The sequence below is a fragment of the Capsicum annuum genome, chromosome 9 (genome assembly GCF_002878395.1).
Source record: "Capsicum annuum cultivar UCD-10X-F1 chromosome 9, UCD10Xv1.1, whole genome shotgun sequence".
NCBI classification, from domain to species: domain Eukaryota; kingdom Viridiplantae; phylum Streptophyta; class Magnoliopsida; order Solanales; family Solanaceae; genus Capsicum; species Capsicum annuum.
In genome coordinates this window covers 216,742,305-216,764,919 of record NC_061119.1, presented here as the reverse complement: position 1 = coordinate 216,764,919, position 22,615 = coordinate 216,742,305, and the positions used below count along the sequence as shown (strand labels likewise).

Sequence of the window (22,615 nt, the reverse complement as noted above, 5' to 3'; positions counted from 1 at the left end):
GAAGGTATGAAGGACACGAATTAGGTTAGACGACTAATTCATGTAGGTGGATCGTAGTCAGTAGTTAGGAGAGCTCTGGGGTAGCCGGGCCGATAGTCTTAGAGTTAGGTCCATAGGTTGGAGTTTCTAGTAGGAGGGGATGGGGGTGGGGGGTGTCTTTGGTCCGTTAGTGTAGGGGTATTACTTTGTGGGTGTCTTATTTTTGTTATTCCATCTTGTTTCATGCTTTATTACGAATTTGTTTGCTATTCTTTGTCTTGAGCCGGGGGTCTATCGAAAATAACCTTTCTTCTTTTTCGGAGACCGGAGGTACCCTTCCCAGACCCCACGATGTGGGAATACACTGAGTTTTTTGTTGTTGTTGTAGAAATTTCAAATGTGATAACATGCCACAACATAACATACCACCCAAAATAAATAAAAAAAAACTCGAAAATTACTAAAAGTATGCATAAGTCGAAGTTAGATAAACTATTATCGTACTGCAAAATGTCAAAATTACATTTAAAATTTACCGAATCATACATAATTTGATATAATAATACTATAAATTTTTACAAAAACAAAATTATCGAATTAAATTTTAAATACAATACCATACCATATCATGCGATCCACACCCCCGGTTATTACCGCCAAAAATGTCCCCATTAGTCTGACGTGGCATCTCCACACAATGGTAACCCCCAAGTGGGATCCAACCAAAAATACAGTGCCACGTAAGCATATATAGAGTATAAAAATTCAATATTAAGGCATTTTTTAAAGTAAATTAGAGTATGCATAAGTTGAAATCAAATAAATTATAATTATTAATATATTATAGAAATGTGCATCAGTCGATTCGGTACAATTTTGTTCATTGTCGATTCAATTTACTGATTTTCGGTTTATGAACACGTTGAATCGATAATCAAACTAATAAGATATTCATTATCGATTTTTGATTTATTGAGTTTTGATCTTTATTGGTTCGATTTTTTGTTTATCCGATAAGAAAATACTCCCTTATTTTTTCTTTACTTTCTCTTATTTTCATTTGTTCTACATTATCTTCGTATATAAAGTCTACATAAATTAAAAGAACTAAGACAACAACTATAAAATATAAAAAACAATAAGGTATGTATATAGAATCTAAAATCACTATATAAGTGCGTATAAAAATATAATTTTAATATAATATTATTGGTTTATCTATTTAATCATTAATTAAAATCTTAAAATAAAAAATCGAATCGATAGCTCAATTAAAAAATCTGCAAAATTATTAATTTAATAACCCAATATTAATAAATTTAAAAATTAATAATATTTTTATTAATTTGATTGAATCGGTTTTTGCATACCTCTAATTTATCGTAGTATAAAATATCAAAATTACACTTGAAAATTACCAAATCATAGATAATTTGATATAATAATACTATAACACTATTACCGCCAAAAATGTTCCCATTAGTCTGACGTGGTTTCTCCACTCAATAGGAACCACAATATAAGTGGGACCCAGAAAAAAATCCAGTGCCACGTCAGCAAACTTACAGTATAAAACCCCAACATCCTTCTCATTTTCTCATTTTCAGTTTTTTTTTTCCCTCTCTTCAAAATTCCCTCCGTCCAATTCCATCTTCATTCTCCTATCCAATCTTCCTATCAAATTCAAAATTCAAATTTCTCCTTCTTATTCTTCTTCGATTCGCTCAATCGTCGTTCGTAGGGAAGACGATTGATCGAAGATTTGTTAATAATGGCGAAGAATAGAGAGGAGGAAGAAGAAGAAAAACAACAACAGAGAGTGCATCATCAGATGGCGACGTTGACGGAGGAGGAAGAGGATGAATTGGAGGAGCAATTAGGTTCTAGTTTGACTCTAGAAAGAGTTGCTGCTGCTAAGAAATTAATCGAAGATCATTATAAATCGCATATGAAACTTATTCAGGATCGTAAACAAAGGTACTATTTCCATGTTTATTCTGATTTTGAAAGTTTTCGTGATTAGTTAGATTTTGGATTATGTACATGCGATTACGCCTTCTTATTTTTTTATTTTTTGGAAAATTTTGGATTTTGAATTGGAAATGTGAGCAAATTAAGCTCGATCGTCTCGATGTGATACAGAGAGGTTGAAAGCTAGGTAAAAATTGATCATATTGTGAATTTTTATGATTATGTAAATGTGATTGTACGGCATAATGCGATGTGATTTTCGGAAAACTTTGGATTTTGACTCGGAAATGTGAGCAAATCGTTAGGTCGATCGTCTTGATGTGGTGTAAAGAGGTTGACATCTAGGTAAAAATGATCGTATTGTGAATTTTCGCGATTATCGTAAATGCGATTGCATTTTTTTTTTCTAGAAAATGTTAGATTTGGATTATGAATTTTCATGATCATGTACATGCGATTGTACGCATTTTTATTTTTTGTTATTGGAATGCGACGTGATTTTTGGAAAATTTTGGTTTTTGAATTGGAAATGTGAGCAAATTGTTAGCTCGATCGTCTAGATGTAAATGCGATTGTGTTTTTTTCTAGAAAATTTTAGATTTGGATTATGAATTTTCATGATTATGTACATGCGATTATGCACATTTTTGTAATTAAATTTTGGAATGCGACGTGATTTTTGGAAAAATTTTGGATTTTGAATTGGAAATGTGAGAATTGTTAGCTCAATCTTCTCGATGTGGTGTAAAGAGGTTGTAGCTAGGTGAAAATGATCGTATTGTGATTTTTCATGATTGTGTACATGAGATTGTATGTATTTTTTTTTATTATCGGAATACGATGTGATTTTGAATTGGAAATGTGAGAAAATTGCTAGCTCGATCGTCTCGATGTGGTACAGAGAGGTTGACAGATAAGTAAAAATGATCGTATTGTGAATTTTCATGGTTATGTGGAAAATTTTAGATTTGGATTATGAATTTTCATGATTATGTACCTGCGAGTAGACGGATTTTTATTTTTGGAATGTGACGTGATTTTTGGAAAATTTTGGATTTTGAATTGGAAATGTGAGAAAAGTGTTAGCTTGATCGTCTCGATGTGGAAAGAAGAGGTTGACAGCTAGGTAAAAGTGATCGTATTGTGAATTTTCATGATTATGTAAATGTGACTGTACGGCATAATGTGATGTGATTTTTGGAAAACTTTGGATTTTGAAATGGAAATGTGCACAATCTGTAGCTCGATCATCTTAATGTGGTACTGATAGGTTGAAAGCTAGGTAAAAATGATCGTATTATGAATTGTACGGCATTTATTTTGAATGTCGATGTGATTTTTGGAAATTTTTTTGTGAATTGGAAATGTGTGCAAATTGTAGCTCGATCATTCTCTCCTCCTTATATGATTCTGAAACTTTCATGATTATCGTAAATGCAATGTGATTTTGTAAAAGAATTGGATTTGAATTGGAAATATGTGCAAATTGTAGCTCAATCGTCTCAATAGTATGGCGATGTTGATAGCTAGGTAAAAATGATCATATTATGAATTTTCATGATTTTGTAAATGCGATTGCACGGAATTTTGAATTTACACGGTCATTCTCTTCTGCTTATATGATTTTTTGAATTTTCATGATCAGCGTAAATGCAATTGTATGGAATTTTGAATTTACTCGATCACTCTCTTCTACTTATGTGATTTTGAAATTTGCATGATCATCGTTAATATGATTGTACGGAATTTTGAATTTCGTCAATCATTTTCTTCTGCTTATATGATTTTTGAAGTTTTCATGATTATGTAAATGTGATTGTACTGCATGTTGAATTTCCTTGATCATTATCTTCTGTTTATACGATTTTCAATGATTATCGTAAATGCAATTGTACGTAATTCAGAATTTCTTCTGTTTATATGATTTTTGAAGTTTTCATGGTTATCGTGAATGCGATTGCAGTGCATGTTGAATTTCCTTGATCATTCTCTTTTGTTTATACGATTTTCAAATTTTCATGATTATCATCAATGCTATTGTACGGAATCTATTTGAATTGAAAATGTAAATGCGAGTGTACGTTTTTTTTTTTTTTTGAAAACCTTAGATTTTGAATTGAAAATGTGTGGAATTTGTAGCCCGATCGTCTCAATGTGGTATAGCTAGGTTGAAGGCTAGGTAAAATGATCGTATTATGAATTGTACGGCATATATTTGGAATGCAATGTGTGGTTTTCCTAGAAAATTTTGGATTTTGAATTGGAAATGTGTGCAAATTGTAGCTCGATCCTCAACGTGACACGGAGAGGCTGCTAGCCAGTTAAAAATGATTGGATTATGAATTTTCGATTTAGACATTTATTTTGGATTTCGTGCTTATGCTTTTTCTTACAGGTATTATCACATTTCTGTAGAATGTCAAAAGCATTGTGTGGGCTAACATGCTTATAAATTGAACCAATCACTGAAGAAGAGTGATATTAGATGGAATTTTGACCATTCTTTTCTGTATTTCTCATGTATTATTGTCTATGAACTGTAGGCGATTACTGCTAGAAAAGAAATTGGAAAGCTCTGGTGTACCAGAGGAAGAACAAATGAACCTTCTAAAGGAATTGGAGAGAAAAGAGACAGAGTATATCCGACTAAAGCGTCACAAGATATCTGTTGATGATTTTGAGCTTTTGACGATCATAGGAAGAGGAGCTTTTGGAGAGGTTTGAGATTCTGTATATCTTTAGATTGAAAAATATCATTCTTCAGGGATTATGTTTTGTTAGCTGGACCGTTCAACCTTTAGGACTGAATTATATGTTATGAAATAATAAGAACTTCTATAGAGTTGGTTTCTACCCCATACATTTCAATGATCAACTGCTTCATATGCTTAACCAGAAGGAGCATGTTCGATGAATTCGTTCCATTCTCATGCAAAATTTATAATCATTTTGTACATTCTCAAGATGCAACAGCAACAATATTTAATAATTGGACCATGCATAATTTAATTGGAGTCACTGATGATGCTTTGCTTTTGGTATCTCTCACTATTCTTATGTAGCTTGGTGTTATAATAATTGCTGTTATTGGGGCGCCTTAAGTGTGAAAATCTTACTTGCTTCCCAAGGCTTCTGTAGTATTCAGGTAAATTATTGCTCTTGGAAGATAAATTCCCTTGGTCCTTCTATTGGACATTAAGGGCAGCGTGGTGCATTAAACTCCAGCTATGCATGGGTTCTGGGGAAGGGATGGACCATATTGCATCTCTTGTGCATAACCTTACCTTATATTTCTGCAAGAGGTTGTTTCCAGATCTTAAATCCGTGACCTCATAGTCACACAGAATGTGTTTCCTGTTTACCAGCCCTGATAATAAGTTGCTGATTCTTATTCAAATCTGTTTTGCAGGTCAGGTTGTGCCGGGATAAAGTATCTGGAAATATATATGCAATGAAGAAGTTGAAGAAGTCGGAAATGCTAAGTAGGGGGCAGGTGAGACCATATCCTTCCTAAGGAGCCAATTACCACTTTGCTCAACAAGAGTTTATTCCTAGTACTTTTCTCTGCTGCTTATATAAATATTTGCAAGGAAATGCAGCATACCTTTCTGCTTCTCTTGTGAAAATCCAGCTAAATATGCAACACTGCTGATTCCTCTGAAATCTCCCAATGTTGCAAGGCAACTGCTTTTCAGTAGAAGGCTCTTTGCTTTTAATTTAAATATATCCCCTCCAACTTTCAAGTCATTAATGTCAAAATATGAATTTCTCAACTCGCTTATGTAATACATTGAACCTCTTTCTCTATCTAAATAATTTCCCGTTTACATTCAACCTCTTTCTCTATCTAAATAATTTCCAAACTGGAACAATGAGAAGACATGAAACCTTGTCTTCTATAATCCTTCCTCAGACCTCACCCCACCCTAACCAAAAAAAGCATCCGAGAACCACAGTTGTCTAGACGTCAGTTTTGCGCATGAAATAACAAGCTGTACTCTTTGTTTTAAGAAGTGATCTGATTTCTTACCATCTCTTTGCATTACAGGTTGAACATGTTAGGGCCGAAAGGAATTTGCTTGCTGAAGTAGCTAGCCACTTTATTGTAAAACTTTTTTATTCTTTCCAAGATGCTGACTACTTGTATCTAGTAATGGAATATCTGCCTGGTGGTGATATGATGACGCTGCTGATGAGGGAGGAGACATTAACTGAGACAGTTGCAAGATTTTACATTGCTCAAAGTGTTTTGGCCATAGAGTCTATTCATAAGCATAACTACATTCACAGGTAGTTAATCTGTACTTGGTAAACAATAATGGTATACACTAGAGACCTCGGCGAAAGATCTGAAATGGTCCCAATGGCTTATGTTTTTACATAATGCTTTTTTGCAGGGATATTAAACCGGATAATCTTCTTTTGGACAAAAATGGCCACATGAGGCTGTCTGATTTTGGTCTGTGCAAGCCCCTTGACTGTTCGAATTTATCTCCTATTAATGAAAATGAAATGATGAATGGTGAACAAAGGGGATCTGCTAACAAGGGAAGTGGTTGGAATAGCTCCCTTGAACAACTGCAGCATTGGCAAATAAACAGGAGAAAATTAGTAAGTATTAACAGAAACACAGCTTACCTCAAAAATTATAAACTTAATCCAGAATCCTTATTTTGGTTGATTTCTCAAAGATCATAGATGTGCAGTATAAAAATTAAAAATTGGAAGAAAAGTAATATGTAGTACCAGAACAATTGGTTTCGGGAGAATAACGTACTTCTCTTCATAAGTTTAGGATCTGGACTTGCACATTCTAGCTTCACATGAGAAATGGAAACGAACTAGAAATATCATTTACTATTCCAAGAAATGACCTTCTGTTGCTACGTTAATTCCATGACACATTTGTTAATTAGTTGCCCGAACCTTTAATATTAACTGTTTCTCTGGCAGGCATTTTCAACAGTGGGCACTCCCGACTACATTGCTCCTGAGGTTTTACTGAAGAAAGGCTATGGAGTAGAATGTGATTGGTTAGCTTTCTTATTTGTGATTAATGTGGATTTTAATTGGCAGGCGTTTAAAAATTTTTGATTGTTTTCCTTTCATTTCATGTACTAGTTGTTGAGCACGGCGACATGTTTCACTTATTTTCTTTCTTTTAGGTATGATCACCTTAGACAAATTAAAGTTAGTAGACTTAATCCATTATCCTCTTTTCTTTGCTTCATTCAGGTGGTCACTTGGCGCCATCATGTATGAGATGCTCGTTGGTTATCCCCCTTTTTACTCTGAAGACCCGATAACGACATGTAGAAAGGTATAGTGGTCCACAAAAGCGCGTGGCAATTCTTTAAGCAGCATTGACACTACAAAATTTACAACTTTGGAAAGGAAATCCACTTTATCCTGTTTCAACATTGATATTAATTTATTCTTTCTGTTTAATTAACAATCAAATTATCTTGTGATGCTTTGAAATGCTTGTGCAAATGTCCCGTCTAATGGTAGTTCAGTTAGGATGCTTATGCAGCATGATTTAAATTCTATGCCTTGACACTTGTTCTGGTTCTATAGATTGTTCATTGGAGAAATCACATAAAGTTTCCAGAGGAAGCAAGATTGACTCCTGAAGCCAAAGACCTGATATGTAGGCTGCTTTGTGATGCTGAAAGTCGTCTTGGCTGTCGAGGAGCAGAGCAAATAAAGGTTTGTGTTACAAGAATAGTCTTATTTTTTTGATCAATTTTAGATTCTTCTGTCTTATTCATTAATATAATCAGGTTCACCCCTGGTTCAAAGACATAAAGTGGGATAAACTTTATGCCATGGAGGCAGCATATAAGCCAGAAGTAAATGATGATCTTGATACTCAAAATTTTATGAAGTTTGATGAGGTGAATTACCATTTACGTTTTGTCCCATTTCTGTTTTCTTTTTTCCAGATTTTAGAGAAAGATTGTGAGAAGTGATATTTCATCTTCGTAATTTAATCATGACAAATATGTCCACACGGTTCACTACTACACAAGCTACCTTAGGAGGTATGATGTGATCAAAAGTTAACCTTGGTGATCTTATGACCAACCCTGATATTTTGCTAAACCTTGTTATTTTGCTACGTAATGTTTATCTCTACGGGAACACAGTGGCAAACACCGAGCGTAACCTATGAGTTCACGGGAACAATAGATTTTTCCTAGACCCTATATCTGTATTAAAACATCCACTAAATAATCATAAGGCTTAAACTCCATGATTTGAATATTAAAAGTTTAACATAGATTCAATCATGACAAGATCAAAATTTTGTTGCCCTGAAGATTATTTTCCAGTTGAGTCCTCTTAGTTTACTTTCCACCATTTATAACCCAACTTTATTTATTAGAATCTTAATAGATCCTGCATCTGCCTACCCATCAAAGGAAAATACAAAACCAGCACATACAGAATTCAAGAAATATATCTTGTGTTGGTAAGGAGATGGGATCCCATATAAACATATACAAAAAGATTCATATGATAAAACAAGAGAAAAGTATCCTCTTTCTTTGTCCTTCCAGGCAATGCGAATAGAAAGAAATGGTGAATTTATTCAAGATCCTTTACTCATTTTTTCCACCAAGAATGTTTTCTAAACTCTTTGCCCCATGATACTCATGTTTAACTGTTGTTAACAACAATGCTTGGTTGAGAATTCTTGTGCAACTGATGTAAAATTGCAACTGACTGCAGGCAAATAAACCACCAGCCAAAAATAGTTCAGGACCGCATAGAAAGGTGAGTTTCTTTTGTCATAATGAGTAAAGTATTCCTATTTGATAAACCCTGAAAGTTTTAGCTTTTCCTTTTTTGGGGTTTCTATAATTTATGTGAGATTTACATGAAACTTTTGCTTAGAATATAGAGTTTATGGAGTGTCCAAACAGTTATAATAGACAGTTTTTAAAGGATGTGTAATCTAAGATTAATCTAAGCTTCAGATATGCGCAACTGAACTTAGACTCAGATTAGTGTAGGTGTCCAGTGCTTATGTATGTCATGATGATGAATCTCTTGCATCCCTACATCCCTACTGAATGTAACCATGTTTTGCTGAGCAGTCTTGCTATCATCGTTTTTGGAATTTTCTTCTCCAGCTTACTTTTCTATTTCTCTTTTCCGGAACACCTTTTCTTCTAATTCCATGCTTAAATAAATCTTTTTTGTTGTAATTTTTTTTTGCAGAAGCGCCTTATTCCTGAAGATTTAAGTTTTGTTGGCTATACCTACAAGAATTTTGATGCTGTCAAGGGATTGAGACATTCTTCAGGTATGGTGACTTCCATAAACTCTCAAACTAATAGTTCTTTTATATTCTTTTGAAGGGAACTCATGTTGAATGCTCTATCATCTACTAAGTCACTGCTAATTCTTATGCATGCAGCGACATTTTAAATGTATAAGCACTTGAATGAATTCTGAGCTATTATATTGTTGAGACAGGAGTTAAAATTTGACTGGTAATGATTTATAATGCGCACACGTGTTAATGTATTCCTTAAGCCGAGGGTCTATCAGAAACAGTCTGTCTACCTCCAATGGTAGGCTAAAGTCTCCGTACACTCTACCCTCCCCGGATCCCACTAGTGAGATTACGTTGATATGTTGTTGTTGTTGTTGTACATGTGTTGATGTAAGACTTAATGCCTTAATTGAACTTAAGACACAAGCAGGTATATGACATGAATAAAGTGTTTACTGAGTTATGGCATCTGTTAGATATCTGTCTACCAGCTCGTATTTCTCTTCAACGATTAGTCATGCACTCAAACTTGACACATTGTATGTACTTTCTGAAAACAGAGAACTCCGGTATCTTGCTGATTTATTCAATTTTCATGCATAACGTTGTGTATGTGCTGGTTTTCTGAATGAGCTGTCTATAAGTTAGCCCTATGCATAAAGCTTACCATATTAGCAGGGCCTGGGAAGTGTGTAGACAACCTAACCTCTAATGCAAATGTTAGCAGCGGCTTCCACAGCTCAAACCTGTGACCTATAGAATCACACTGACACAACTTTACCGTTGCCTCAAGGCTCCCCTTCAACTGTTTGGAGCCCTACTTGATTGCTTTCCTCTCGTAGCAAGTACATAAAAAAGGTTTTAAACTACCATTATATCCTTTTAGGTGATTCTGCAGTGGAATTCTCAGGCAAGTGTTCAATCGATGACAATGAAATGCTTGTCCGTGCTGCATCAGCAGATACTGTATCTCTGTGATGAACGCCCACGCCCAAGTACTGCGAACAAACTGACTGATCAACATCCCATTTTTACGGTTTGTTCTGGAGGTAATGATATTGAGTGTTCAATTCGAGTTCTGAGTTTTGCTCATTTCTACACAAAAGCAGATTGCCATTTACAACATTAAAACTGTAAAAGTGACGACATCGTAGGATCTCTGGGTAGGTTTCTTGCAGCTATCAATAGGAGCTTTTTTTCTTTCAATCATAAAAGTTGTGTATAAAAATATTAAGAGATAATTTAACATTGACTACACCAATGTAGGCAGAGCTAAGATTAATTGTCTTAATTGTATCTGTCTAGAGACCCCTTTCAGTTCTTATTCCCAGATTTTGTAGATACAAATAACTGTTCCAAGAAAATGGGGAAATCAAATAGTTTATTTCCTTCTTAATCAGTTTTTGTATTTTTCCGATAGCTAGAGGTGTCAAATGAGCGAGCTGGATTAGAATTGGTTGAATCTACGAAAGGACCATGACCGCACTCTGTTTGAGTGCCAAGGATTGCCCCTATTTCATGGTGGTCTTTAATATTTGCCCTAAAATATGATGGTCCATAATTTTCGTTCATGTTGCTCATTTAACGAAAATTTGTGGACCAAATTATCCTTATCTATACCCTAATTCATTCGGCATAAGTTCGATAGGAATTAAAGTACTGTGTGAGATGAATTGTATAGTATTTATATGACCTATTTCGCTCACAATAAGTTTAGAAAACTTTTGCACCGCTCGGCATAATTTCTATGGGTATTAAGTTAGGCATTTTATGATATAACTTGTGGATTCTGAAACTGAACTTTTGCCTCGCTTGGCATAGCATAAGTTCTATAGGAATTAAGTTATGTAGTACGACATGACTTGTTATACCTTATACAACTTAACTAGCGCCTTCTGAAACTGGACTTCTATCTCGCTCAGAATAAATTCTGTAGGAATGAAGTTATGCATTGCGACATGACTTGTAGGATATGATACCGTGAAAAATTAAACTCATGTGCCGCGAAAATTGTTTCTTTTTCCCGTGGCAATGATATTTTTCAGCCATTTTTTTGTTATGTAAAGTGCTGAAGGCACAAATTCGAGAAGCAAAAATTAAACGCCACCCGAAATATGGGCATCTTTATCCGTATGTTTCAATAGTTCAATTCAGCTATGAGTTGCTAAGAATGCTTACGACGAAATCTCAATGGAAGTTCAAAAGAGAATGTAGGACATCCATCTCCTTCGCGCTTCGCCAGCTCAATCCATCTGTGAGCTGGCAAGAAGGGTTTATTTATGTGATTCGCTACACTTGTTTGCACCTATTAACTAATTCTATTGCCCACCAGTTACCAAAACTTTTCCGATAATACTAATCATTACGCTTCTTCTCTCTCTATATCGTAACATGCATCTTGATTGTGGTGCTCTCTACAGATAATCCGCAAGCAAGTAAATAACGAATGATCCTCAAAGCTCGAAGAGTAATTGAATTCGACTCAACAGAGCGAGTGAAGAGTAATTGAGTTCATCTCAACAGAGCGAGTGAAAGGCGTGGCAGGAGAGTGAGTTTGACTCGCGAACGATCAACAAGTGAATGACCGATTCCTTTGCGCCAATATTGTAACAAGTGAATGACCGATTCTTTTGCGCCAATATTGTCGTTACGCGACAGGTAAGGCTAGTTCCATATGGGATTAGCTAATATCTATTCATTTATTTTTTAATAGCCGTGGTGTCCGAGCCAGCTTGCGCGCACCTCAACTAAATCCATGAAATACCTGCCACCTCCCACCAGCAACAAATACTAGATAACTTTGTCCACCAAGGCTAGAGCAGATAGGAAGCAATCACCTAGTGTTTGTCTCTGCTAGAAATTGAACTTGAGATCTCATGATGTTCATCCCAACTTCATTAAACCACTAGGCCACACCCTTGGGTGCCTATATCGATGGGGTATAGTATTAACGATAACCATTATGTAAATAATATTGCAATGTAAGATTGATTTAACTCTTAGACATGCAAAACTTGAACCTAGAACTAAGTTGATAAACAACTACCCAATGTCCACATGTGGAATAGGGTAGGATGAAAGGAGACCTTATCCCTACGTTTCTAGGGTAGAGAGGTTATTTTCGATAGCTCCTCCGCAAGTTGATTCATTGAAAGGTCTCTAAATTGATCATTAGGACAAATGGGAGCTCAATAATTTTACATTCAGTTCATAACTCACACTAAACAACTTCATGTACCAAAAAGGTAAGAGAAGTCAAATTGGAAACCAAAAACACTTGCAAACAAGGATTAATGTCAAAAAAAAGTCATATCAAAAGGATATCTGGAGTTGTTCCCATTTGAATTACTATATAGTAGAAAATATCACGGTCAACACTCCCAACGCTACCTACCGGAGACTTGAAAAGGACAACAATGGCTCCATCTGCTTCACTTGATTCTCAATGCCTTCTAAAATGGCTTCTAATTTTTGGAACGTCGCGACTGGAAAAGCTACTTGGCCAAAATTCCGGTTGATGAACATCACTTACAAGACAGTGCTGAAACCCTGTGAGAGTAAGTAGTCAGGTTAAATTTCAAGAATGGCGCACCTGCAAGTCCCATGTTTTTGGGCAAATAGGAATAGAATTGCAATATCGGAATAATCATCTAATTTTCTTGAAATAATAGTTGGCAAAAGAACTGCACATACATAACGAGGCTCATCTCAATGTAATCGCTATTCCTTACCCATGTTTCCGAACAAGCAAATAGTTAACCACAACTTTTGTAGCTCAATTATGGAGACAACATAGCTATACTGAAGTTTTTGAAAAGATAGTAGGATTCAATGCTTGTATTCAAAACTCAGATTACGTAGCACAGGTTGAAAAAGAACTTAAATTTGGATTGTTGATAACAAACATGTTTCCGGAGATAACTACATCAGCTATTAACAATTTGAAACTACCAGAACACCAATATTAGTTAGGTGATATTAGGAAGATAAATAACATAATGTTCTTCAACCTTTGCTATATGCAAATACAACAGCAACATACCCCATGTAGCCCACAAGTGGGATCTGGGGAGGGTAGTGTGGGCGCAGCCTTATCCCTATCTTGTGAAGGTAGAGAGGCTATTTCCTAAGGACCCTCGACCCAATTAACGCACATAAACTATACACAAATGTGTACGTTAAATAAAAGTGAATTGGAATACACATAAAAAAGCTTGCTCGTACAAGAAAAATGGAACTAGCTAGAGGGTTGAGTGAGTTGCAACAAGAAGCAAAGTCCCTGTGACCAAATGACCCTAGCGGAGGAAAAAAAAAAAGAAAAAGAGCTTCAGCGAATTACCAAATGCTAGCGGCTCTGATCCAAGACGATGAAAAAAGGGACAAAGAGAAAATGAAATTTGTATCACAGACACTCAAATATATACGTACTCCCTCCGTCTCATATTACTTGGCTCCTGTTGACCTGACACACCCTTTAAGAAAACTTTAATTAGAGGTGTATTTTACTAAACTAACCTTATTGATGATGTTTTGAAACTCTAAATTTGACCACTACTAGTTTATTTAATAATTTAATACCAAGGGTAGAAAGGGAAAAATTGAATAAAATTCTCTACTTGGGGTCCTACGTAGCAATTTCGTGTTGTGTGTGTATTATGCAACATAGGACGCGTGTGTCTATTTGTTCAATGCTATATAAGTTTAAATGCCTAATTGTGCACATCCAAAATTGGAGGGTATAGATGCCAGCCTAGGCCAAGTTAAAGGCATGTTTATGTATTATGTCATTTTTAGTATGGGCGCCAAGTAATATGAAATGGAGGGAGTATAATAGACACACAAAAAGTTCCTACCTTATATTATTTCTTTCTAAAAGCTGCAAAAGGAATACACTACCCAGGCCGTGAAAATGAATCAAAAAAGAATTGAGCAAACATACCAATTATAGCTCAGAGAGTGTTGCCAATGGAGGTCCTGCGGACGTGAAGTAAGATCCGAGATCGATATCCTGATCATTGTACATGGTGATGAAAGGGTGACTCTGTATTTCATGAATCCCAAACAGCCACTACATTAGTAATTAATCAATAAGCAATTTCGAGAAAGACAAAAAAGTGATTATCACTACCATGAGTTCATTTGCCGACAGTCTGTCCTTCTGGTCTTTCTGGACACTGAAACAAGTTATAGTGTAGTGAGCTTCCATACCAGAAAACACATCTACCAGAAACTCATAGGACAATCGGATTAATAGTTCCAGATGGTATATCACGACATCGCCAGCTCAAAACTAACAAGGATTGTATATTTGCAAGTAAGTAAGATCTGATCTGAAACTATAGCGCTTACCACACAGATATGAATGAGCAGAATTGTGGAGAAAATTGGTCAGGAGGTGCACAAGGTGCTGGTTGGTCAACTATGGTTTCCATAAGTTCATAGACATTGACCCATCCTTCATCTCCCTGGGGTGGTGTATATGGGAAATGACCTGTTGCACACTCAAGCAAAACTAAACCCAAGCTCCAAATGTCGCTTTTGTAGCCATAGGCACCTCCTGAAATTCTCTCTGGCTGTAGCAGACAACAGAGAGTCAGTAACTTGGAGGTTTTTAGCATAGGCAGATTACACTACTCCCTCCATTTCAATTTGTTTGTCCGGTTTTGACTTGACACGGAGTTTAAGAAAATAAAAACTTTTGAATCTTGTGGTATTAAATTAAAGATATGTCAAATGTACCAAAATTTCCTTTAATATTGTGGTCTTAAACATGACATGTGGAAAGTTGAAATTAACATTTGCCAGAAAAAGAAAGTACGGCCAACAAATTGAACCGGAGGGAGTAATAAAGTTGCAGAAAAGTATGCTAGGAAATATTTCTGACGTGTTATTTATGAGCGAAAATTACCTAGCGTTGCAGTTCTATACTCGCTTTTACAAAAATCAAGTCACAGATACTCACAGACATATAGTTGTATGTGCCGACAAAGGTATTAGCCAGTCCAGATGTGCTTGCCAGTACTGCACTCACGCCAAAGTCGGTGATTTTGACATCACCTCTGTGGTTGACTAGTAAATTCGAAGGTTTCAAATCCCTGTGAATAATATGCTTCTCATGATGAAGATACCACAAGCCTTGGAGAACCTAATTGGTGAAAGAACCAAGGTTGATAACGTTATTAGTACTTGACCAAATTCTTCTCTAGCGGAATTCAAATTGTTTACCGGCTACCTGTTTGCAGATGGCAGCAAGATATCGCTCAGGTATTGTTTTGACCTTTTTCAGAAAATCTGCTAAGGAGCCACCATCCATATACTCCAAAATAATGGAGATAGCACCATTATCGAAGAATGACTGATAGCATACGACAACATGTGGACACTGTGATGACTGATTAATTCTCAACTCTTGAGCAATATGCTTGCGCATGGACTCATCAATGTTCATCTGAATAACCTGAATGATAAAAAACTCCTTGTCACGAAGGGAAACAAGTATAGCTGGAAAAATAAGGCGGCAGTGACATATGAGGGGAACTTAACGTATTTATTCATTTAGAGGACAAATCTCTTGAGGCAGCCTGAACACAGTAAGCTGAAAAACAGTTTAACCGGTAGAGCGGTGGAGATCGCAGGCGACATTCTGTTATTAAGCGAAGAAGAGCCTGATAATTAAAGCATATGTTGACATCTGCCAAAGGATCGTCAGATAGACAAATTCCTCCATAAGCACTCCAAAGAACAAGCCAATATGACCTCTATTCCTCTGCTTGTGCAATCAAGAACTCAAGGCTTGAGGGTGAAAGAAGTAACTGTTAGGGGTCGTTTGGTTGGAAAACAAGTTATCCCGGGATTAGTTATCCCACCCTCAAGGAGGGATAAGAAAAACACTACAATCCCGGGATGAGTTATCCCATGCATTTTGTCCCAACCAAACATAGGATAAGCCCCTCTTCTAAATTAATCCCGGGATTAGTTATCCTTATCCCTCCTACCAAACGACCCCTTAGTGATCATGCTTATCAATAAGAAAAGATGGACCAAGTCAATAATCAACACCTTCCAGTCATAGAGAATAGAGCAAACATTCTATCCGCACTCGTGCTCCCTACTCTTTGTGTCCCAATCCTCAAAATTCCTCTTCTTTCATTATCGTTAGATAACTTCCTCTATTACGCACTTTTTAAATGGAATACACACCAATACTGGAACATGTCAAACTGATATATAAACAATCTGCTGCTAGTCAAAGGAATAACCAATAACCAAGAGAAGCAGAATAGAGATGGAAGCCAAATATACCTTGAGAGCAAAAAATTGCCCTGTCCATTTATGCTGAACCAGCCGTACAATACCACCATTTCCCTTTCCAATAACTTTAACTGCTTCAAAATCAGCTAAGCTTAACTGGTTGTCTGATGGTTGTATAACTGAAGGCTGGAGAAAAAATCGCAAATGCCAGAATAAATAAGATATGATAGTTGCAACGGATTGCAAAAGTGCATACACAAAGGAAGATGAAAAGCACAAAATGTCCAGGTCTGGATTACAATAACAACTACGTCTCAATTCCAAGCAAGTTGGCATCAGCTAAATATATCCCCACTGCCCTTATCACGTCATTTAAACTCATCTTAGTCCGATATTATTGAAAACATTAGTTTCTCTGGCACCAGATGTTCTCTACATTTCCTACCGGCATATAAATCTCTAACAAGACAAAAAGACTCCTGCCAAATTTTAGACCTAAAGTAAGCATACTACAACAACAACAAACAACATACCCAATGTAATCCCACAAAGTGGGGGTAAAGTGTACGCAATCCATACCACTACCTCCGATGAAGTGGAGAGGTTGTTTCCATAGACCCCCGACTCAGGACAAATAACAATATAACAAACATACAAACATAAAAACATAAAAACAAACAACAAAATGGGAACAAGACACCCACAGAGTAATACCATAAACTATCTATCCGAAATCAAAAACATCACCAAAACACCACGAACAAGAAACTACAAGACACGCGCAAAACACTACGACTACAGGCACAACTACAAACAAAGCACTCCTTCCTACTAGTAAGGACGCACTCCTACTCACTAAACCTCTACCCTAATTCGCGTCCCCCAGACCTTCCTATCAAGGGTCATGTAATTTGGACCCTTCATATAAAATGAGTTCCTTAATCGCAACTGTAATATCAAGACTCAGATGAACAGCTCAAGAAATTCAGATTGTCTAATTTAGCATCCATTTCAAGTTCTTTATAACATGACCAGAAATAACAACAACATAGCACACAGCTTTACCCCTACCTTGTTGAAGGTAGAGAGGTTGTTTCTAAACCCTCGGCTCAAGCATTCAAAATTTCAATTCTTTGCGCATTTAAATTATTAGCTAAACATTTGAATTCCAACCTCAAAATTCCAAAGGCAATTCAGAAAATAGTACGCTCTTATAATCCCATGTAGACTAAGCAAGGAATGATCCTACTACCCAATCCAAGCCAGATTCAACAACATACTCAGTGTAATCCCACAAGTGGGGTCTAAAGAGAGTAGAGTCTGCGGACCTTACCCCTACCTTGGGAGATAGAGAGGTTGTTTCCGCTAGATACTCAGCTCAGGAAAAAAAAACATTGTAACTGCTACAAAACAAAATGGTAGGCTAATTGAAGTACAAGGAACAAGCCAAGGTTATAGAATAATAAGAGCAATTCTATCAAACCAACAACTCCTTAAACAAGTATAGCAAAAAGAGAATATTTTGAGAGAGTTTACAGCTGCAACTTCACTCTGTGAGACAATTCTAACTCCATCTCTATTCACCAGAAGATCCCCATCCTTAAATGTCCCTGATTCAGTCCTATAAAACAACAAAATACCAAAAAAATGTCAACAAAACAACATAAGCATAGCAAAAAGACACAAGAAATAAGATATACAACAAAGTGGATCCAATATTTTAGCTCAGTAAACACACTATACCACCTAGTCCACTGCCACCCACTGTTTGTTTTTTGACAAGGCATATGAATTTAGCATAAATATACATTCTTGGAAACATTTCACACACACACAACACACAACAGACAACACACACACACACACATAAGGAGAGAGATAAAGTAAGTACAGGAATTTGGAGAGAGCAACGTCATCAGGAGGAGGAAGAGAAAGTTTAAGATTAGGAGCAAAAGATCCTTTCTTCATAGTTAAATCTTGCACAAATCACAGTGGAAACTGCTTCTTGGCAACTGGAGAGCTGAGGTTGGGGTGCGGGGGTGGGGTGGAGAGTGTTCTTGAATTCTTCTTAAAAATCACTTTTTTATGGAAATCTTGAACACCCAAAATGGAAAGTTTGCTTCTTGGCAAGTGGGGTTCTTGAATTCTTCTTAAAGTTTACTTTTTTATGGAAATCTTGAACATCCAAAATGGAAAGTGTGCTTCTTGGCAATTGGGGTTCTTGAATTTTTCTTAAAAATCAACTGTTTTATGGAAATCTTGAACACCCATAATGGAAGTTGCTTCCTGGCAAATGAGGTTTTGGTAATTTTTCTTAAATTTCACTATTTTATAGCAATCTTGAAAGATCAAAGTTGAAATTGTTTCCAGGCAATTGGATTTTTTTTAATTCTACTCCCTTCATTTTATTTTAATTTGTTAGGTTATATTCACTCTATTTTATTTGTCACAATTTAAATTACACTATTAAAAAAAATAATTAATAACACAATTATTTAATTATTTATTAAATAATATTTACATTATAATTTAAAATTAATTTTAAAAAAAATAATTAATGATATGAATGAAATAAGAAAAAAGAATTTATTTTTTCTTGATAGGTCAAAAAATATTAGTAAAAAGGGAAATTTAATTAAAAAATTAATGAAAAGTAGAAGCGAACGGAGTAAGTACATTACACTTCTTTCTAGAAAATATTTATTAAAATTAATTTTATTAATTGTACTTTAAAAATCTAAAAACTATAGTAATATTTTCTAATTTTATAAAATAAATAAATAAAAATATCTATTTTTTTTAAGTAAACTAAAAGGGGTTGTTAAAGTTCACTACTTTATGAATAATTTTTCACTTTATGGGCAAAAAAATTGGGGAACTTTGGGGCATTTTTGCTCAGGTGGGTCAACTGAAAGACTTCAGTGTATAACCACAGCTGTTAAGGTGGTGGTTCATCAACTCATCCCTTAAATAAGAGTTTAGGGGTTTGATTTTCATTTCTGATGAATAAAAAAATCTTTATGATCAATTTTTTACCGCTTAGTGTACTGACATCAGCAGAAATAATAGCTTGAACAAAAAAAAAAGACTTCACTGCATTGGAAGTCTTGCAAATAATAGCAGAAATTATGTGGCTGTGGCTGTTGTAACTATTAGCTTGACTAGGAATCAAAAACTGTACGTGCACAGACAAAATGGTGATGGATTTTTTAAAGAAAAGGAAAAAGTGGGTGTGATTGCAAAAATGTGATATTTGAAGAAAAAAATTATGAAAAATAAATAATAAAAAAATAATAATTCAATACATTAAGCTTTCACTATGTATGAGATTCGTGGAAGAATCGAGCCACAAGGATTTATTGCACGCAGTTTTATTCGTATTTCTACAAAAAACTATCTCCACATTTTGAATTTGTGACCTCACTATCATATGACAATAACTTTTTTTTTATGGATTGATCACCTGAAAAATATATCAATTATTAGTTATATTTTAAGGTTCTCCCTCTAAGAAAGCTAGAAGTGCAAGGCTCGTGTCGGCACGGGCCCAATAGTTGAACATGTGGATTGCAATTTTTAAGTTTTAGGATTTATCTTGGAATAGAAACTTTGAGCAGTAGAATATTTTCATTAGTATGATTGAGCTAAGGGAATCACAATTGAAACTTTTTTTTAATCTTCTTGTCGAATTTTGCGATCAGAAATATAGAGAAAGAAGAGGCGTAAATCTGATGAAATAGCTTAAATCAAAGATCCAGCAGATTATTTATTTTCAATATCACAAAGATTAAGAATCATGTAAACTTACCCGATAAAGAGAATACACATCTTAGATTCGCTATTGTTTTGTTTAATTATTATTTTTAACACATGAAAAGAGTGTTGTTTTTTAATAAAGAAGGAGGAGTTAAAATTTTCTTTTCTTTATTTTATTTTTAAAACAGAAAAATGTTAATTAATATTAAGGAGCTGTAAAAAGTTGAAAGATGGCTACACATATTTGATAAAACATTTGCTAATGTTAAGAAAGTGCGAAGTGTTTGGTAGCAAATTTGTGATAGATATACGTTTTTTGTACCCAAATTTACTTTATTTATATTTAAATTAGTTTGTAAAAATATTTTGCAAATAATCTTTATACTTCTTTTCTTTAATTTCTTTAAAATATAATAATAAAATCTACTCATGTTTTATTCTTCTCACACTTTACTACATACATTTTATCCTCTTTAAATCTCATTATGCCATTTTACCCTTTTTAAATATCACTGTACATTGAATTCACGATTGAAGCAGCTAAAACAGAAATCAGCCAATTTTTTTTAAAAAAATTGTTAATTATTGTTATTTACAGTGCTTTTTATTTAATTTTTAAATAATATATGTTGTTTTATATCTTCTTATGTCCCGTCTCAATTTATGTGGCACTAATATAATTTTGATAGTCAATCAAATATCTTATGTTGACATATCATTTTGTTATTCTTATGTTTCTAATACATAAATGACTTATGATAAGGAGTGATATAGTAAAATCATCGTTCGAAACACGAAAATTTAATTTAAAATATTAAGAGTTAATTTTGAATTTTATGTCTATTTTATTTTTCATTAAATATTATTTATTTTCTTAATACCTAGATGACTCATATTAATTAATTAAGAGTGATTGATTATGTTATTACTATAAAAATTAATATAATTTTATCATATCCAATAGTAATCATCGATAATTCACCAGAATAGTATATTAAGTAAATACGGGATGCTATATTTACATATCCAAAATATGATATTATTAAACATTATTGGATAGTGCATTATATTTATCTTTCATAATGATAAAATTTTATTATATATTTTTATTTATTTCTTTTTAACTTGATACATATTGACCCAACACAAATTCTAAAAAAATATTCATTAGAAATTTATTTTATTAAATTAAGTTTATTAATTTTGTACTTTAAAAATTTAAAGTTAAGTTTAAATATTAGTATTTCTATATAAGAAAAAAATAATTTTAAAATTTAAATTTACTAAAATAAATAAATAAATAAAAATATTAATTTTCTATATAAAAGTCAATTAAAATAATAAAATTTATTTACTTTAATTATTTAGTTTCTATTAATTAAGATAATTTTTTATTTTGTCATGGTTTATGCTGCACTGATAAAATTTTGAGAGTTGAATAGAACTTTAATCTATTTTTTAAAAAATATTTTAACTTGTTAAATATTGTGATTTATAATAATTTTTACGTAATTATCAAATAATATATTTACTTCTTTTGTCCCAATTTATGTGGCTTCGATACAATTTTAAGAGTCAACTAAATTTTTTATATATCTTTTAAATATTTTAAGTTGTTAATTATTATGATTTGCAGTTCTTTTTCTTTTATCTCAATTTATGTGGCATTGCTAAAATAATGAGAGTCAATAAAATTTTTATATATCTTTTAAATATTTTAAGTTATTAATTATTGTGATTTGTGGTAACAAATTAGTTTTGAACATGATAGCCAATTAAATAAATAAATAAAAATTACTTCCAATATGTAGTTATAGTTAATTAATATAAATTAATAGAATATATTAATTATTTAAACTATTATCATGAAACAATGAAATTATTCTATATTGGGGTATGGTATATAATTAAATGAGAATAGAGGGGTCTTTTGGTAATTTCATAAGAGGTGTTCGAAACCACCTCTTCTATATAATAGAAATAGAAATATAATAATTGTCTATGTAATTTCATAAATAGGTTTTGCAGAATGGTATGTATGCAGACGATACCTCCTACTTTGTGAAAGTAAAAAAATTATTTTCGATTAATTTTTGACTTAAGTAAAGTATTTTAATGCAAGTTTGAAAAGGAAGTACACAAATAGTGAAGAAGTCATGATGAAATAATTGAAAAAACAATCATAATAATAACAAAAAAAATATGATAATTGATGCAACATGTAATTAAAAAATAAGATAATAGGAGATCAATAATAATAATAACAATGATATGGCAAAGAAGGGGCAAGTAAGGTGTTCCAAACTATTAATATGTTGTTCGAACTCTTCAATATCGATGAATGCGTGTCAGATTCTTTAAAACTAGTGTATT

General features: G+C 33.9%; 2 protein-coding genes across 3 annotated transcripts; one reads left to right on the top strand and one right to left on the bottom strand.

The window, feature by feature from the left end:
* The first annotated feature begins 1,547 nt into the window (after positions 1 to 1,547).
* Positions 1,548 to 11,947, top strand: LOC107840919 (serine/threonine-protein kinase 38-like). Of its 2 annotated transcripts, XR_001665348.2 has the most exons (13): positions 1,571 to 1,956; positions 4,494 to 4,668; positions 5,360 to 5,443; positions 5,999 to 6,240; positions 6,348 to 6,561; positions 6,904 to 6,983; positions 7,186 to 7,270; positions 7,528 to 7,659; positions 7,734 to 7,847; positions 8,686 to 8,730; positions 9,178 to 9,262; positions 10,122 to 10,284; positions 11,656 to 11,947. XR_001665348.2 is itself a non-coding variant. In XM_016684868.2 (12 exons), the coding sequence occupies exons 1-12, from the start codon at positions 1,751 to 1,753 to the stop codon at positions 10,211 to 10,213; spliced, it is 1,554 nt and encodes a 517-aa protein (XP_016540354.2). In that variant the 5' UTR covers positions 1,548 to 1,750; the 3' UTR covers positions 10,214 to 10,631. The 2 variants fall into 2 exon arrangements, 1 of the variants encoding a protein (XP_016540354.2); XM_016684868.2 differs by lacking the exon at positions 11,656 to 11,947 and having other exon boundaries at positions 1,548 to 1,956; positions 10,122 to 10,631.
* A 432-nt stretch (positions 11,948 to 12,379) lies between these two features.
* On the bottom strand, positions 12,380 to 18,917 carry LOC107840920 (mitogen-activated protein kinase kinase 2). Its single transcript, XM_016684870.2, has 9 exons — positions 18,378 to 18,917; positions 18,023 to 18,107; positions 16,538 to 16,672; positions 15,468 to 15,692; positions 15,198 to 15,380; positions 14,585 to 14,808; positions 14,364 to 14,409; positions 14,175 to 14,276; positions 12,380 to 12,784 (listed from the first exon to the last, which is right to left on the bottom strand). The coding sequence occupies exons 1-8, from the start codon at positions 18,452 to 18,454 to the stop codon at positions 14,178 to 14,180; spliced, it is 1,074 nt and encodes a 357-aa protein (XP_016540356.1). The 5' UTR covers positions 18,455 to 18,917; the 3' UTR covers positions 12,380 to 12,784; positions 14,175 to 14,177.
* Between the last annotated feature and the right edge of the window lie 3,698 nt (positions 18,918 to 22,615).

Coding starts and splice junctions, on each gene's coding strand:
- LOC107840919 (XM_016684868.2), top strand. CDS start 1,751: ATGGCGAAGAATAGAGAGGAGGAAGAAGAAGAAAAACAACAACAGAGA. Junction 6,241..6,347: donor AAGCATAACTACATTCACAG/GTAGTTAATCTG, acceptor GCTTTTTTGCAG/GGATATTAAACCGGATAATC. Junction 8,731..9,177: donor GTTCAGGACCGCATAGAAAG/GTGAGTTTCTTT, acceptor TTTTTTTTGCAG/AAGCGCCTTATTCCTGAAGA.
- LOC107840920 (XM_016684870.2), bottom strand. CDS start 18,454: ATGAAGAAAGGATCTTTTGCTCCTAATCTTAAACTTTCTCTTCCTCCT. Junction 16,673..18,022: donor CACAGAGTGAAGTTGCAGCT/GTAAACTCTCTC, acceptor TTTTTTCTCCAG/CCTTCAGTTATACAACCATC. Junction 14,410..14,584: donor TGCTCATTCATATCTGTGTG/GTAAGCGCTATA, acceptor AACTTGTTTCAG/TGTCCAGAAAGACCAGAAGG.